The sequence below is a fragment of the Apiotrichum porosum genome (genome assembly GCF_003942205.1).
Source record: "Apiotrichum porosum strain DSM 27194 chromosome Unknown scaffold_9, whole genome shotgun sequence".
In the NCBI taxonomy this organism is placed as follows: Eukaryota; Fungi; Basidiomycota; class Tremellomycetes; order Trichosporonales; family Trichosporonaceae; genus Apiotrichum; species Apiotrichum porosum.
This window is the reverse complement of record NW_021167116.1, coordinates 606,231-623,157: the sequence shown is the minus strand read 5'-3', so window position 1 is coordinate 623,157 and position 16,927 is coordinate 606,231. Positions and strand designations below refer to the sequence as shown.

The window sequence follows — 16,927 nt, the reverse complement described above, 5'->3', positions numbered from 1 at the left end:
CTTCCCCCCCAACCAACCTTTTCTCATCAGAGCCATGCCTGCGCCCACCAAGCGTTCGCGCACGACAGACGCCGACGATGAACCCCTCGACCGCGACCAGCACGCGCGCGATGTAGCCTCGTCGTCGTCGGCAGGTGTCGGCGCGACCGCGTCGTCCTCGCTTGCGGCTACGGCCACCCCGCCCCGCCGCAATGTGGCGCGCCGTTCGCCCGTCCGTCGTACCCCTGCACACCCTGCTCCCCTTACAGCTGGAAGCTCTTCGTCGACCGCATCGACCACCCCCACTCGCGCGGCCCCCGGTACATCGACGCCCACCGCGCCCAGCCGTATCGCAACGCGCACCCCGCGCGCTCGCCTGTCGCTCGCGTCGGCCTCATTGTCCCCCAGCCCCGCAGCCACCACCCGCTCGGCCTCGTTGTCCTCGTCGGCCTCTGTCTTTGGACTGGGTCGCGGCGCCAACTCTCCCGTGCCCCCGCCTTCCCTCATGCTGACGGGCTCGCCTGGTCCCAGCCGTGCCAGCGGATCCTTGTCGGTCCTGACCCGCGCAGCCAGTATGAGTGCCGTGCCCACTCTCGGATCCATCAAGGAGGTTCTTGCGGGCAGCGGCGGCTCGGCACCGCCACCTGCCAAGGGCGGGTCCGACCCCGACGGCAACGCAGGCCCATCAGGTGGTCGCTGGGGTAAGGGCAAGGAAAACATTCCACCCAAGCCCGATTCGCCGGCCGAGAGCAGCTCGCGCAAACGCGTCCGCGTCTCTGCTCGCGCGTCAAGCCGTGCGCCGAGCCGTACCCGCTCGGCCTCGGTCGTCAGTGTTCGCAGCGAGAGTGTCGGTGAGTGTCCTGGCCGTGTCGTGTCCTGACTGACCTTGCAGCCTCGTCCGTGCCCCCGAGCAGCTTTACAGACCTCTCATCGGCTCGCACGTCGTCGTGCCTGCCCTCGCCATCTCCTAGTCCCTCCATTGCCACTACCGTGTCGTTTGACACGACTGTCTCGTCTTTGACCGACGACAGCAGCCCCATGGACGTTGACGGAACCCCAACCAAGCGTGGCAAGCGTCCCGCCGCTGCCATGATCACCGGCACATCACTTATTACCCCTCCACCCTCGAGCCCCGTTCCATCTCTCGTCGACGCGATCGACGGCGTTAATGTTCGGTCGCGCACCAACACCCGCAGCCCTTCTCGCGATACCCTCGTTCGTTCCAACCCGTACCGTGTGCTCAAGTCTGCACTCCGCCTTTCATCTTCCCCAGCCGGGGTTGGCGCCGCCATCAGTCCCGTCGACGCCGCTATTGTTGGCCGCGATGACGAAAAAGCCGTGCTCCAAAGTTACCTCTCCCTGGTCTCGACTTGCGATGTCGGCATGTACGTCTCGGGCCCGCCTGGTACGGGCAAGACGGCGCTCACCACTGCCGTCGGCCGCGGCCTTGCCATGGACGGCTGGCGCATCGCCGAGATTGGCGTCATGGGGCTGCGTGCAACCGACGTCTGGGCCCGTCTCGGTGACGAGCTCGGCTGTGGCCGTTCCGAGGAAGACGTTGTGGCACACCTCTCGACCTCTGGTTCGCGTACCTTTATCATCCTCGATGAGGTCGACTCGCTCCTCCCTCCTGCCCCGTCGCTGCCCCCACCTGCCACCTCGCACGTCCTCTCCAAGCTCTTCTCCCTCCCGCTCATTTCCGCGTCGGGCACCGCCACAGTCAAGCTGGTCGCCATCTCCAACACCCTTGACCTCACTGTCCGCGCAAACCTCGTTCTCGCCGACGGTGCCATGCCCCAGGTTCTCCCGTTCCGTGCATACAACGCCATTGACATGACTGCCATTGTCGCTGCTCGTATTGCCGCGGCTGGCGACGGTCCCGACACCGCCAAGGTCGACCCCCGTGCTGCTGAGCTGCTCTGCCGCAAGGTCGAGGCTCAGAACGGTGATCTCCGCATGTGTCTTGGCGTCCTCGCTGCGGCTGTCAACCTCGCCGAGGCCGATTGGGTCAAGAAGACTGGCGACGACAAGCCCCTCGTCAAGGTCGCCCTTCCGCACGTCCTCAAGGCTTTCACCTCGCACACCCAGCAGCTCCGTGCTGCTGCTGGCTCGTCGGCATGCGGCGCTACCTCGGCCACAGGCTCCAAGATCCGCTCGGTGCCGCTCCAGGGCCGCATGGTCCTGGTCGCGCTCCTCATCTTCCTCATGCGCTCGCGCGCCGGTCTGGCGGGTTGCCCTGCCCAGGGTGCCAACTCCGAGTCGCTCACCGTTTCGGCCTTGTACGCCACCTACGCTCACGTCCTCTCGTACGAGTCGGCGCCTTTCCCTCCGTCCCCCGAGGGCGACTACCGCGACCTCCTCTCCAACCTCGAGACCCTCGGCCTCGTCAAGCTCACCCCGCTTGCCGGAACCGGTCGTGCCCCGCGTGCCGCCGCGCTTGGTCTGGGCCCGCGCGTCGAGCTGTGCGTTCGCGAGGAGGAGGTCAAGGACGGTCTCGGCTTGGCTGGTGCCACCCCTGTGGACAAGATGGGTCGCGCCGAGGAAGAGGTCCTTCGCGTCTGGTCACGTGAGGACGACCGCGTCGGCCGCGTGCGTGCCCGTGCCGTCGCTGCCCTGGAGCGTGCTGAGAGTGGCCTCAACGACGACTTTGCGTAATGAGCAGTCTGATACCCTCCCCCCAAAGCGAACCCCTCCCCCCCCCCTCCCCTCGTCATTGACGTTTTCTCTTTCACGTTTTTCCTTCATGAGACGAGGTAGCAGAAGAAGAAGAAGAGTTATTATTTTACGTAGTACAGGAACTCACGGACGCCCCATGGGGTCTTGTTCCATTCATTAGTAGTTTATGGGCCTGGGGGGTGGACGCTGTAGGAATTGCGGACCTCCATGGACAGGCCCATTGCTTGTTTTGTATGCAACCCAACATTGCGAAGACGCCAGCACGCGACGCACGACACAGATCGACAGAGCGGATCGAGTGCCACATTCAATGTTTGCAGCGCGGAATCAATTTGCCACTTATCAATAATATGAGATCCGGACGCGTCAAGTTGACGCGACTGCGGTTGACCTTTCTCATTCTTCGGCAACAACACTACACCACTTCTTCATCCTCAACTCACCATGACTGCCGACATTGTCCAACGGGCCAACCCCGAGCACGGTGGGTACACCTTTCTGGCTGTGTCTAACCCGCACAGAGGAGTATCAGTATCTCGACCTGATCTCGCGCATCATCTCTACTGGCCAAACTCGCCCCGACCGTACCGGCACCGGCACGCTTGCGCTGTTCGCACCCAACTCGCTGCGCTTCTCGCTGGCCAACAACGCCCTCCCCTTGCTCACCACCAAGCGCGTGTTCACCCGCGGCGTGATTGAGGAGCTTCTCTGGTTTGTCTCGGGCTGCACCGACGGCCAGGTGCTCGCCGACAAGGGCATCAACATCTGGGCAGGCAACGGCAGCAGGGAGTACCTCGACCGCGTTGGTCTCGGTCACCGGAGGGAAGGCGACCTGGGACCCGTGTATGGGTTCCAGTGGAGGCACTTTGGCGCCGACTATGGTACCTGCGAGGACGACTATTCGGGCAAGGGCGTGGACCAGCTCATGGAGGTCATTGACAAGATTAAGAATAACCCCACCGACAGGCGTATTGTGCTCAGCGCATGGAACCCAAAGGGTAAGTCGACTTGGCGTGGACTGAGATGGCCAGCAAGCTATCTCCTCACTGCCTCCCGCGAGATGACCTGTATTCTGTACCCTGGCCGAGCAGTGCTGACCGCCTTCAGACCTCAAGCTCATGGCCCTGCCCCCCTGCCACATGTTCTGCCAGTTCTTCGTCACCCTCCCCGAGACGCCCGAGGCCAAGCCCAAGCTCTCCTGCCTCATGTACCAGCGGTCATGCGACTTGGGTCTCGGTGTCCCTTTCAACATTGCCAGCTACGCGCTCCTCACCCACATGATCGCCCAGGTCACCGGCACCGAGGCGCACGAGTTCATCCTCCAGATGGGTGACGCGCACGTTTACAGGGACCATGTGGAGCCGTGAGTAACGAGCACAGTGAAGCGGGATGCGCATGGGGATTGGGACCGGCTCGTCGAGCATCCATGTGCTTTGCCAGCGCACCACATCTCCCTCCCTTGCTGCCAGTGTGCTGACACGCCTTCCCCAGCCTCAAGGTCCAGCTCGAGCGCGAACCCCGCCCCTTCCCCACCCTCCGCTTCAAGCGCGAGATCACGGACATTGACGATTTCACCTACGACGACTTTGTCGTCGAGGGATACAGCCCCATGGGCAAGATTGAGATGAAGATGTCTGTGAGTAGCGCAAACGACTGGGCGCCGGCTGCGGGGTGTCTCTCTTCAGCCGCACGATCGCCACACTGTTCTTGTGTGTTTCTGGACTGTTTACTCACACCCCAGGCCTAACCTGTATCCACTCTCCATCGCGCCCGCACGTTCGGCCTCAACGCTGTTGTCACATATGATACCTCCCCATGCACACCATGCATTCATGATACAACACTGATAAGCGCTCCGTGGTTCTCCATCCCCCCTCCCCTCCCCCAACCTCCTTCTTTCGCGTGGTGAGCATCACCTGCGCCGCGCGCCGGAACGAGACATTGTGCGCATCGGTGCGAGGACCGAGTTGCGTTCAGCCTGGAACGTCTTCATACTGGGAGGGCGGGAGTCAGTACGATGCGTGTCGTTTCCAAGGTGGCTAAGCTGAATGAGGGCGATGATGACCATTTCCCAGCCACGACTCGCGTTCACGCCCGGCAGACCAACTCACAGTTGCTTTACGCTCGCAATAATCTCGTTGGCCTGTTTCCCATTGTCGGCCTCAAACTCGTATCGCTTCCTGTTTCCTTCGCGCAAGACGTAAATCTTGAACCCGCCCGCGCGGCCAGACAGCTTGCAGCTCATGACAGAGGTAATGTGGAAACTCGTCTCCTTCATTGTGTCGAAGAAGCCACGGTTCTCGGACGGCATGATCTGCGGAGGGGGGTCAAGTGTCAGTTGAGGCATTCAGGACCAAGGAGCCTCAACTCACGTAAATGTAGTCGCCGTCAATGGCGAGCACGCGCTCGTGGCGACCGATAGGCGTCTTGCGCTGCACCGTCCATTTCTGCGAGTTAGCAACAGTAGCGCAAGGAGCTCAACTCACTTTATACGTCTGTCCAAAGTCGCCACCAGCACCAAACCGGTTATACGGACTGGCTTCAGACTGGCGTTTATTGTACAGCCCCGCATTGGGGTCGCCACCTTGGTTTCCGGGGGGTTGCAGTCCATGCTCGATTGCCCATTGACGGCGCACGAGGGCCAGGTCTGTTTTGCCCTCCAGAGACGCGACGGTGCGGTCCAGTGGAAGGGCGAGGGTCAAGTCGCCAAGGCACAGGACCCATTCTGAAGGCGGCATGACGAGGTGTTTCTTCTGAACGAGAACTTCGGTGATGTCTGCAATGTACGTGTCGTTGGATCTGGGCTGCGTCAGCTACATGTTTCCCCTGGCAAGGTGTCCAGTTGTTGGGACGGCTTACACGTTGATGGTCGTGGTGTAGTGTTCGTCGGCACTTGCGCTCACGTGCACGCGCAGCAGAACCTGTTTGTTGGCCACGCCCGGAGGGAGAGGCAAGTCTGGAGTAGCGAGGGGCATGTTGATGTCGTCGGGTGAGGCTGGTATGGCACCGGGTCGCTTGGCCGCGATCGCAGCCGCAGCCGCGGCAGCAGCCTGCGCACCCGGTCGACCCGTGAGCTGTGGAGGCTGGATCTGCTGAATGATGCGTGAAGGACGGCGCTGGATGAGAGGCGCCATGGCTGCATTCTGCTTTTCTGGTGGGTTAGCAGACATAGTAGGTTCCATGAACCCACTTTGCGAATCAGTTGCCTGAACGATGGCAAACTCGCCGTACGAAAACTTGGCGATCTGGCTCTCGCGGTCGAGGGCTGGATGTCAGTTCTGCTCCTAGACCGTCACTTGACTTGGGACGCATATACTCACCTGGGAAATCCTCGTCCACCTCTCCATCGTCTTCGACGATGCGCAAACCCCACCCAACGGTGCTCTGCTCGGTCTCGTCTTCCAACTGCGGCTCAAGACCCTCCTCCCAGTACTTCCAAAGACCGTGTCCAGTGACCTCCTCGACAGTTGCGTCCTTCCGTACCGTAAGCAGAATCGGTTCCGTTGGCTCGTTGCTGTGAGGAAAGTAGATCTGGAGCTTGAGGGAAGGCACAGTCGAGGGTGCGGCGACAGACGCGTATAGCGAGGCAAAGGGATTGGCGAGTCCAGTGGCAGCCACACCTTCTTCGCCTTCCACGCCAGCGCCTGTGGATACAAGATGCGGTACATGGTGGTTGAGCGAGGCCGTGAGTGATGACGCAGGTGGCCGTGTCGAGGCGACGGCGAGTTTGGCAAACTCGAGCTTGGGCTCTTCCATCGTATCAGTCGAGGAACGGCGTTCGCCTTCCTCGTGGATGACTGAAACACGGTGCGCAGCGTCGCCTCCATGGGTGCGTTTCGGCAGGTGATGGGCATGGTCGGGACCAAGGCTGGGTCGCCTCCCAAGCCCAGGGGCCACGCCCATGAGTGGCGCGGCGGAAACGTCGTCCTCCTCGTCCATGACCTCGTCATCACCCACATCTGAACCCTCGTCAACGGCCTCTCCAGCAAGGGCTTCGTCTAGTGGGTCCGTGTCGGCTTGTGTCATGGCCAGGTCGGACGGGAGCTGGCTCGCTGCCACCCCCATGCTGCTCCCTGGGTTGTACGCCAGAGTGCCCGCCATGGCAATGGAGCCAATGAGGATAGATGGTGCGACTTGGAGGCCAGCGTGTGTATCGACCGTGATACCATCGTCTGTAGTAGACATGCTGCGCGCGAGGGTATCGGGGGTCTCGTGGATAGGTCCCCCAAGGTCGTGCTCGTCGGCGCTCTCGACAACAGGCGTGATAGGCGCGCTCACAGGCGCCGAGTCCGAACGCTGGCGCCGTGGGGGTGCAGCGGTGAACACATCCTCGGCGACAGACATCCCCGGTGCTGGCCGGTCTCTGGACCGCGATGGGACTGGAGGTCGGTTGTCGTGCGAGCTCGAGTTGGACCTCTGCGCGCCAGCGCGCAGTCTCCGAATCTCACTCCCGTCCACACGCCTTCCAGACACACGCATCCCTGCCGCACCAGTACGGCCACCTGGAACAATTGTCTGGGTGTATCGCAGGCCCGTTGCTCCTCCTCCTCTCCTCCTCCCTCCTTCCTCGCCGGCGCTCGCATCCGTGTCGCCCGGCTCCCGTTCTGGTGGGTCTGGTGGTGGGCTGTCGAGCGCGCGCTTGATTTCTGGCCACCGGTCAATGTCACCCAGTCCCATGGCGGACACGTATGGGTTGGCGCCAAAGGCTGGGTCAAGGGTGATGATGCGTGGTGTGAGTGGGTCATCGGTGGTGCGCAGAGCCGACAGCCGGATCGCGTGCAGCGCATAGCTGTGTCTGTCAGTAGGTGTTGGTTACAAGACCACGTACCAGGCATCCGATATCATGGCCATCTTGAAACGGGTATTTGAGAAGCCATGCCCTACCGGGGGGTACAAGTCTGTTGGTCTGGTCGTCGCCCTCGTCGGCGTCGGCGTCGGCGTCCTCGCTGCTGTGGCTACCGCTGTATGTGGGATGTATGGGACCGGGGAGAGGGAAGGCGTTGCGTTCGCGCGTCACAGCAGATCGTCTGGGCCCCCGCACTGATAAACATGATACACGTCATTATTTTTCGATTTGCCGCTCACCGCCTAAGAAGTTCAGAAATCCTGCCACTTGTTATCCCAACGCCATCTACAAACACCACAACAACCATGGACGACGGCATCGAGCTCAACTTTGCTGCCTCGTCGGGCACAGGAGTCCGCCGACAGCTGACTGCTAAAAAAGGTGGCCGCTGGACCGACCGGTGCGTTCCACTTTCCATCTCCTCTAGCTAACGATACAGTGTCAAGCAGAACCAGGCCGTCCGTCGTGTGGTCAAGAAGTACGAGTCCGAGTCGTCGGCACCCAAGCCCAAGCCCCAGGCTCAGCCTGTGGTAAGGCCCAGGAAGCCCGCTCCTCATGCTCCCATCATCCCCACTCCCCGCCCTGCCGCTGCCCGCCCCCAGCCTGCCGTGTCGAGGCCCGCTCCCGCCACCTCTGCCAACAAGGCTGTTCCCAAGCCTGCTTCCAAGCCGTCTGCACGGGACCGCGGCTCGTCGCCCGAGGCTGGCCCCTCACGTCTCCCCTTCCCCGCCCAGCCGGCCGCTCCCAAGCCCGCCGCTGCGCCAAAGGCCGCCCCCGCCATCATCTCGTCCCTCTTCTCTGCCAACCCCGTGTACGAGCGTGTCACCCAGGTGGCGCCTGTTCTCGGCGCCCCGTCCAACGCTCCCATCGACACCACCAGCTTTGCGGGCCTCGGACTTGACCCCCTCCTTGTTCACCACCTGAAGAACAAGATGGACATTGCCGCACCCACGGGTATCCAGAAGAGCGCTTTGCCATTCATGCTCTCGGCGCCTCTGGACATCAACGCGCGCCGTGAAGAGGACGAGGACGGAAACCTCTTGCCCGTTGCCGAGGAGGGACTGCAGGACATCTTCATCCAGAGCCAGACTGGTTCGGGTAAGACCCTCTCTTTCCTCCTCCCCATCATCCAGACTCTCCTCCCCCTCTCGCGCTTGAGTTACATTGACCGCTCGATCGGTACCCTCGCCATTATCCTCGCCCCGACCCGTGAACTCGCCCAGCAAATCTCCAAGGTCGTCGAGAGCATTCTCTCCATGGCACTCTCGCTCCAGGATGACGAGGAGGACCGCGGATACACCCGTTGGCTCGTCAGCGGTCTCCTTGTCGGTGGAAGCACCCGCACCCACGAAAAGGCCAAGCTCCGCAAGGGTGTGCCCATTCTCGTCGCTACTCCCGGTCGTATCCTGGATCACCTCCAGAACACCCAGAGCTTCCAGTGCGCCAAGACCCTGTTCCTCGTTCTCGACGAGGCGGATCGTCTTATGGACCTCGGTTTCGAGGAGAGCCTTCAAAACATCATCAAGGCCCTCGACGGTCGCAGGAGGAACGAGATCAACGCCGAGCGTGAGCAGGACGCCGCAGGCGGTGGTATGATGCGTTGGCCGTACTGGAACCGTGGAAGGCGCACTGTCCTGTGTTCCGCCACCATTGACGCCAAGGTCGAGCGTCTTGCCGGCGAGGCCCTTCGCAACCCCGTGCTGTTCCGTTCGTCGGATGTCGTCGAGGCGGAAACCGCCGGCAAGGCCAAGGCCAAGGCGGCTGGTGACGCCGCGGTCGCCGACGCCCTCAACGCCGCCACATCAATTATTCTCCCCGACGCTGGCGAGAAGTTTACGCCTCCCTCGCAACTCGCCCAAAAGTATGTCGTCACTCCCACCAAGCTCCGTCTCGTCACACTCGTTTCTCTCCTCCGTTCCCTCGTCGGCAGTGCGGCCAAGATCGAGGTCGACTCGGACTCTAAGGAAGGCACCAAGGTGATGGTCTTCCTCTCGTCCACCGACGCGGTCGACTACCACTTCAAGCTCCTCGGTGGCGTGTCCATGGGCCAGCCGGCCGCCGAGGACTCGTCCGACTCGGACTCTGACTCTGACGAGGAGGGCAAGGAAAGCGCAGACGAAGAAGATGATGCGGAGAAGAAGAAGAGGCAGGAGCAGAGGAAGAAGGAGAAGAAGAAGGCAAAGGCCAAGGCTGCCGCCGACCTCATCACCCTCACCTCACCGCTGTTCCCCAACACCGCCATCCAGCGTCTCCACGGTTCGCTCCCCTTGCGCACACGTCAGGCCTCGCTCAAGGCATTCGGCACACCCTCAGCCGGAGCTTCCATCCTCTTGTGTACCTCGGTCGCGTCCCGTGGTCTCGACTTGCCGCTCGTCAAGGCTGTCGTGCAGTACGACCTTCCCACCGAAGGTGGTGCTGCCGAGTACGTCCACCGTGTCGGTCGTACCGCTCGTGCCGGTAAGGGTGGTGAGGCTTGGGCCCTTGTCAGCCCCTCCGAGTCCGAGTGGGTGCCCTGGGTTGAGGGCAAGATGTGCTCGGCCAGCAGCGCCGAGAACGACAACGAGGGCGGCAGCGTGCGTCTCCAGCAGGTCGGCGTCGACGAGGTCCTTCGCAAGGGTATGGGCGGTCGCGGAAACCAGTTTGAGGCCCGTGCTACCGAGGTCCAGCTCGCGTTCGAGCAGTGGGTCCTGGCCGACGAGGCCAACGTTGTGGCCGCCCGCAGGGCCTTTGCTTCGTGGGTTCGCGCCTACTCGACGCACCCTCTCGAGGAGCGTCGCTTCTTCGCCGTCAAGGCCCTGCATCTCGGACACCTCGCCAAGGCCTTTGCGCTCCGTGAGGCCCCCGGCGCCATCGCTGCTCCCAAGTCCAAGTCCAAAAAGGACGACAAGGCTGGTGCGGGCGGCAAGCGCAAGCGCGGCGGCGACTATGGCGGCGACTCGGACGACTCGGACGACGGCAAGCCCAAGGGCAAGGAGGCGACCGCACGTAACGAGACCGAGCGCCGCATGTACGAGGCTGTGCGTAAGCAGGGTCGTCTGCACAAGAGCGGTGGTGCTCTCGGCGCCTACTCTGGCAAGCAGAGTGCCAGCGCCAATGCCAGCGCCAGGACAGGCGGTGGTGGCGGCGGCGGCGAGTTCCAGGTCATGGACACTAGCGCTTTGGAGCGCATGGCCACTGGCCAGCGCTAATCTTTGTTGTCGATGCATTAGATCTTTTAGAGTAACCCCCTTTGTTGCACCTTTTGGATACTGACTGCCACTGTTCCTCCACAACCCACAGGCTTCTTCGCTCCAGGTCCACTTACACTTGCGTGTGTGGTCAGAAGTGACTTTTCGATCGTCGGCGATTTGCGGCCTCCACTTTCATGAACCTTGGGCCGTCGAATTGGCCGAATACGATCACCTCACGTTGCTTTACGATGGAGAGACCATCAGTGTGGCAGCAGTGGCTTACCAGGCAAGACAACTCAAACCGACGGCTGAGTAGGGAAGCTACTCGCAGGTGACGGCACCAGCGAACTGCGAGCATCAGTGGCAATAGTTCTAGCGGCGGCAGCGAGCCGCGTCGATCTCGCCTCGCCTCTTTCGCACAACTCGGGCGTGTGGGATGTGTCAACGGTCTGCACCATTTCGTAGGCATGCAGGATATCACAGGCACCCTTGAACGTAACTAGTCGGCCATTCTGGCTACTAGTTACGGGGATGGGATAGTGCTGACAGCTGCAGCTGTCCACTCTTTGATGGGGGACCTCAACTGTGGCTTTCCGTTTGGGCTCTGAGATCGGCAGAAGCGCCGCAACCTATTCCAGTGAAGCACCAAGACAGTCCTCGTCATGAGGGACCACACACCTACACTCCATATGTTAGTAAGCTAATCTGCCCTTTCTTTGCCACCAGTACAAGCGGTCGTCTTATGACCGACTACTACCGCATGGGCAAGGCCTGGGGGCACTCAGCCCCACATCCGATTGCGAGTCGGCCACCTGCGGCCTCCACCTGGCCCATCGGCCCGTCGCGCCGATATCCGATGAACCAACGAGCGGTTGCTACGGAGTCATGCGCGATCAATATGGATGCCTTGCGTCGCTGTTCTTTCTCTCTTCTGTCCACTCTCTCATACCCAACATGGCCGCCAACTTTATCCGTACCTCGCGCAAGATCATTGCCATTGGTCGCAACTATGTCGACCACGCCAAGGAGCTCGGCAACGCCGTGCCCAAGGGTCAGTTCTTGTTCTCAAGTGCTTGCTTGCTCTGCTGCCGATGAGCCATGGTTGGATGACCCACGGCTCGTAAGGAGGCAGACGGCCACGGGACAGGTGGATGTAGCAGCAGAGATACTGGGCAGCCGGCTGAAGCATTGGATTTCTGCCCTTGTGTGTGCAGCGAAGGAGAAATCCGAGCTCCTTCTCGCTGCCCACTTTCTGTGCTCGTTGTGTGCCATCTCGAGTCGAGCTGAGCTGCCTCTCAAGCACTCTGCACTATGGCCCTGCACTGATAACTCGACGCTTATGAGCGGGGCTGACAACTGCAGAGCCCTTCTTCTTCCTGAAGCCCACCACCTCGTTCCTCTCGCCTGGCGAGGGCCCCTTCGAGGTCCCCAAGGGCATCAACGTCCACCACGAGGGTAGGTGCACGAGAGAAGAGTACCAGTCAGAGTAGGGAGGGAGGGAACAGAGTCACAGAGCGTCCACTTGCGGCGTAGCTGTTTTTCTAACCTCTTCCCTGCTTTCGCGACGGTCTCGATCATGTGTTGTGCTCAAGCTGACCCAACAGTTGAGCTCGGTGTTATCATTGGCAAGAACGGCCGTGACATCTCGAAGGCAGACGCCTTCAACTACGTTGCTGGCTACAGTGAGTGTACCGATTGCGATTAAAAGTCGGTAGCAATGGAAGATCAGCTGTCAATCAGTGACCTCTTTAGCTGTTCCAGCACATTGCGAACTGAGCTTTTTACATGGGTGGTTGCAACTCGCTGACGTTTTAAGCCCTCGCCATTGACATGACCGCCCGCAACATGCAGGAGGCTGCCAAGAAGAAGGGTCTCCCTTGGTCGGCCGCCAAGGGCTTTGACACCTTCTGCCCCATCGGGTGAGTTCATGGTTGGGACAGGTGCAGTGCGATGAGGCTCGCAAGGCGACTCTCCCTGACCGACTTCCCACATCTGCTAACCCGCCAGTCCTTTCATCCCCGCCGCCAAGGTGCCCGATGCGACCAAGGTTGGTCTTCAGCTCGCCGTTGACGGCGTCGTCAAGCAGTCCGGTGTCACCGGCGACATGATCTTCGACATTCCCCACCTCATCTCGTTCGTCTCGGGCATCATGAGGCTTGAGGAGGGCGACGTGATCCTCACTGGTACCCCTGCCGGTGTCGGACCCGTCAAGGCCGGCGAGACCGTCGCCGTCAAGATGACCTACCCGGGTCTCGAGGGTGAGGTCCTCGACCAGTTTGAGGTCCAGGCTGTCGCCCGCGAGGGCGGCTACGAGTTCAAGGAGGCCAAGTAAAAACCAGTCGTACCAACGTTTTGGACTGGGGATCACGCGGCAGGCGGGCTGCGTGATGGTAAAAATGCAACCGGATGAAGCCAGAAGTTCGTTGCTGGTCCTTGGACTCGGTACAGAGAAAGGTCTTAAGGTGGTTGACCACCATGCAAAGTTTCATCAAGGCCAGATAGTGACTGACGTGCTACGTGCTTGTTGTTGCGACCAGTCACCACTGATCGTTACAGCGTGTACGATGCACCTGGCGGGCGCTACAAGGCTGACAATACTTACTCAAGAGATTGGCGAACGTCCCAGTGCGAGCCCAGACTTTGCCCTAAACGAGTGTCGGAATATGACTAAGAAGGCCCAGGTCACTGACCATGATGGCCGGCCATGTCGACTGGGGTTGATCTCGGCAGCCTACAGTACGGCGCATGGCACACGGTCCATAGCATTCCAAGGTCTGCATCAACGTCGTAGCAGCTTGCTGCGAACAGAAGGGTGGGGGTGAGGCAAGCATGAAACCCACTTTGAGGACAGGATCCGGCTTCTGCCACTTGCCGCCGCATTCATCTTTCTGATTTAACCTGCAGGCAGAGGCACCTCCAACCTCGAGTGTGACTGTAACTGGGTTTTGACAGAGAGCCACGTCGGAGGCGCGCATATGTCATTCGACACATAACGTATGTACTCATGAGCGCCCATGTGCGCGTGTGGCTCAAGATGAGCACAGTGGTACGCAGTTGGCGGTTCTCAGCTTGCTTGGAGTTACCGCAGATGGATAACGGTACTCCGGCCTTTACCATGGCACCGTGGCCTCCACCTGCAGTGCCTCATCAACGAGACAGACTTTTTGCCGTCACCTCATGGGACGCCAAGGAGCGGAGGATGATGACTCCGGCACGACCGTGGTTCCCACCCCGGTAGCCTGGTATGTGCAGCTTTAAGGCAGCTAATGCAGGCTGGGCGCCAATGGCCTTGACACTGACATCTGGCCTTGACCTGCGTCCACCTCCACCCCCACATTGGGGCCCACGACAGTGGCCGTAGTGAACCCGGTCATCGGAAAGCCACACACCTCGTTTCTCCGAGTTTTGAGGTCTGGGCATGCATGGCATCTGGTCGTGCTCTTGGTGTTGCTCTTGGTGTTCTCTTGGTTGTCTTATTCTCTCTCTCTGGGTGGGAATGTTGCTTTGTTCCAACGCGACAGTGCGTTGTCAGGCAGACATTCAGTGCTGCTTGGTGGGACCAGTCTCCAGTCTGTGTCCCCTCATCGCGTCGGCTTGAAGTCAATGGTCAAGGCGATGGATACGACATGCGTCCAAAGTTCCAGAACAGATACTTTCAGTTAAGCTGTGTCGACACGCAAGAGTGAGTGAGAGCTTAACCGTGAATGACCACACCCTGGTATCTGGTATCGAGGCCTCTGTCGTTCGTTGGGCTGAACGATGCCGCAAGACCGTTGAGCCGACACAGGACGATATTCTACCGGGAAACGCATCCGGTCTCGACCTTCCGTAACAAGGCCTGCGAGTGATTGGGGTGGTGATGATGCAGCAAGAGCAGCCAAGGCTCGGCGTGTCGGTATGTCGGCATGCCAGCACGTTCCACGAGTCCACTTCCGTTTCCGTTGTCGGTTTACGTGAGGGTTTGGGCGTCGTCGGCACGCAAGCTCCGCCGTGTTGGCGTCGTCTGTTTCTCAGCATGGACCCAAGAGACATATCACGAGATCGGGGGGTGTCTTGGAACGGCGCTTCGGATTCCCAGAAGTGCGGGCCAAAGCTAGAGCTAAAACAAGACTGCTTGAACGGTGAATGAAGGTAAGTACCGACTGTCTATGTACTGACCTGTACGCGTCCGTCGAGGCTGCCTGTCAGTCGTCACACTCTACCACATTTCAAAAGCCGGCGCACACTGTAGCACTGCAACGGGCATACTAGAGGTTTCATCAGTGTGCAGTGTCGAGAGTCAGCAGACTGGCAGTGACAGGTAATTTAGCTGGAGGCCAGGCTGTCGGCTGTTCGCAAGTGCCACAGACGATCACAGAATGATTCAGCGCGGGCCACTGGTCTCCATTTCGTGGCTTTTGGTGGCCATTTGAGACCCTAGGCCACCGCACTACGGCGATACGGACTCAAACCGGGGAATGCAGTGAGGGTCTCGCCAGAGTCCACTAAGGGCGGACGACATTGCACGTCGAATGGAGCCTGTAACGGGACCCCGGGAGTGGCGCCAGCCATGGCCTGCGGCCTTTTTCATGCAGCGCAGCAGTGCAAATGCAACACTAGCCTGTGATCGTGTGAGTGGAAAACGGTTCACGGCTGAGTGGTGTGTGCCGCTAATACTGATACAACCATGCATTGGTAACCGTTCGCGACGTTCGTGTTTAACAACAAAATACTTCTATTATTATTAATACTGCTCATGAAATGTGATCTGGCGGTGCCGCATCTACAATGGAAGGCTGGATGGATTGAGATGGTGGGGGTGGGCGTAATGGGTCGTGGCGAGACCAGCTCGCATGCAAGAGTGGACAGAGAGGACAGGAGACGAGATGTCGATTAAATATACCCCGTCCATGAAGATGGGAGGGCAGTGCGCACGGGAAGCTGGCGCCTGGATGAGACGCGGCGGGTCGCCTTGGTCGCTGGCGGTGGTGTGATGTTGTGGCACGAGGAGCCGGAGACAGAGCCGAGCGACGTGTAGCTCGATGCCGAGGCCATGGACGAGAGTGAGACTGCTGAAGAGGCAGATGACAATGATGAAAAGGACGAACAGGGCGAGAGGGACGGCAGCGAGGGGATGCTGCGGAGGGAGCGAGTGTCGAATGGGTACATGTCCTCGTCCGCGTCCATGATGTTCTCGCGGCACTCGGCTGACAGCGATTGAAGGTAAGAATGGTCACCGAGGACGGTGGTGGTGCGGCGCTCTGCCTTGGTGGTTGTGGCGCGTGGAGCCCTGGGCATCTGAACAGCGTACTTGCAGAAGGGGGTGACGGGGTCTGCCTTGGGAGGGCATGGTGGAGGGGTACGCGCCTTGGGAGGCTGACCAAATTCAATGGCGTCGGCGAACATCTCTTCGTTGGCAAAGCCTTCGTACTCGCCACAAGATGTGAGGAGCTCGCGAAGGGCAGAGACTAGGTTGATTCCAATGGGCTCGGAAGGTGTGGGAGTTGACGGAGACAACGGTGTCGCCGGGGTCTGGGGCTCGGAGGACGCGGCGCCCTGTCGACGCGAGTTCCACTCGTCGTGAGCAAGAATGGGGAGCGCAGGAAGGAGTTCGGGAGTGCTTGCGACGGTTGGGGTGCGAGGCAGAGCAGTTGAGGAGGCAGTGGAGACACGTGGGGGCTTGAGGCCAGAGAAGCGTGCTGAGCGCGCAGTAGGAGTGCGAACCATGCGGACGGGGATGTGGTAGGGCTCCAGGTCAAGAGGAGGCGGGCGGCGTGAAGGACGGACGGGGGCCGAAGTCTTGCTGCCACGGAAGTTGGAGATGGTGGGCGTGTCAACCTCCATACCCCAGTCCTCGAACAAGAAGGGGTCCTCGTTTTCAGAACCCGGAGTGTAGAGGTCGTGTGAGTCGACAGAAGCGGTGGTCGTGGGCGATGATGGCGAGTATGACGATGAGCTAGAGCTAGAGGCCCAGCTGAAGCGCGACGATTTGTGGTCGTCCTCCTCCTCCTCCGAGAGGGTATAGAGACCATAGCATCCTGGGTCCCGAAGACGCATCTGGTGTGCGCGACGACGCCGAGGAGAGGGGCTCGGAGGGGATGATGGTGGCGCGGGGGGAAGGATAATAGCGGCGAGGGCAAGTGGGGACGGGGGAGTTTTGCGAGAGCTGACGCGTGGGCGAGACATTGTTGGAGGTGAAGATGGAGGAAAGTGGACTGTAGGAACTGTAGAGAGCGGACTGGGGGTACAGTGGGTCGTGTATAAGCTGAGAGGGGCA

At 60.5% G+C, this 16,927-nt stretch overlaps 7 protein-coding genes across 7 annotated transcripts; 4 read left to right on the top strand and 3 right to left on the bottom strand.

Annotated features, from left to right (window-relative positions):
• Positions 1–34: 34 nt before the first annotated feature.
• Positions 35–2,634, top strand: CDC6 (AAA ATPase; the record flags this gene model as incomplete). The annotated part of the gene is made up of 2 exons (XM_028624754.1): positions 35–830; positions 872–2,634. The coding sequence occupies 2 exons, from the start codon at positions 35–37 to the stop codon at positions 2,632–2,634; spliced, it is 2,559 nt and encodes an 852-aa protein (XP_028474922.1).
• A 465-nt stretch (positions 2,635–3,099) lies between these two features.
• TMP1 (Thymidylate synthase) lies at positions 3,100–4,402 on the top strand (the record flags this gene model as incomplete). The annotated part of the gene is made up of 5 exons (XM_028624753.1): positions 3,100–3,139; positions 3,177–3,653; positions 3,763–4,018; positions 4,147–4,291; positions 4,397–4,402. 5 exons carry the CDS (start codon positions 3,100–3,102, stop codon positions 4,400–4,402), a joined length of 924 nt encoding a protein of 307 aa, XP_028474921.1.
• Positions 4,403–4,567: 165 nt separating this feature from the next.
• On the bottom strand, positions 4,568–7,506 carry EHS24_009471 (uncharacterized protein; the record flags this gene model as incomplete). Its single annotated transcript, XM_028624752.1, has 8 exons — positions 4,568–4,649; positions 4,767–4,969; positions 5,028–5,102; positions 5,142–5,454; positions 5,515–5,806; positions 5,846–5,920; positions 5,976–7,444; positions 7,484–7,506. 8 exons carry the CDS (start codon positions 7,504–7,506, stop codon positions 4,568–4,570), a joined length of 2,532 nt encoding a protein of 843 aa, XP_028474920.1.
• Positions 7,507–7,806: 300 nt separating this feature from the next.
• DBP7 (ATP-dependent RNA helicase dbp7) lies at positions 7,807–10,689 on the top strand (the record flags this gene model as incomplete). The annotated part of the gene is made up of 2 exons (XM_028624751.1): positions 7,807–7,901; positions 7,941–10,689. 2 exons carry the CDS (start codon positions 7,807–7,809, stop codon positions 10,687–10,689), a joined length of 2,844 nt encoding a protein of 947 aa, XP_028474919.1.
• A 936-nt stretch (positions 10,690–11,625) lies between these two features.
• On the top strand, positions 11,626–13,003 carry EHS24_009469 (uncharacterized protein; the record flags this gene model as incomplete). Its single annotated transcript, XM_028624750.1, has 5 exons — positions 11,626–11,722; positions 12,034–12,126; positions 12,276–12,353; positions 12,488–12,590; positions 12,679–13,003. 5 exons carry the CDS (start codon positions 11,626–11,628, stop codon positions 13,001–13,003), a joined length of 696 nt encoding a protein of 231 aa, XP_028474918.1.
• Positions 13,004–13,128: 125 nt separating this feature from the next.
• EHS24_009468 (uncharacterized protein) lies at positions 13,129–14,091 on the bottom strand (the record flags this gene model as incomplete). Its single annotated transcript, XM_028624749.1, has 6 exons — positions 13,129–13,214; positions 13,274–13,316; positions 13,362–13,445; positions 13,512–13,609; positions 13,674–13,805; positions 14,061–14,091. The coding sequence occupies 6 exons, from the start codon at positions 14,089–14,091 to the stop codon at positions 13,129–13,131; spliced, it is 474 nt and encodes a 157-aa protein (XP_028474917.1).
• Positions 14,092–15,543: 1,452 nt separating this feature from the next.
• On the bottom strand, positions 15,544–16,836 carry EHS24_009467 (uncharacterized protein; the record flags this gene model as incomplete). Its single annotated transcript, XM_028624748.1, has 1 exon — positions 15,544–16,836. The coding sequence occupies one exon, from the start codon at positions 16,834–16,836 to the stop codon at positions 15,544–15,546; it is 1,293 nt and encodes a 430-aa protein (XP_028474916.1).
• Positions 16,837–16,927: the final 91 nt, after the last annotated feature.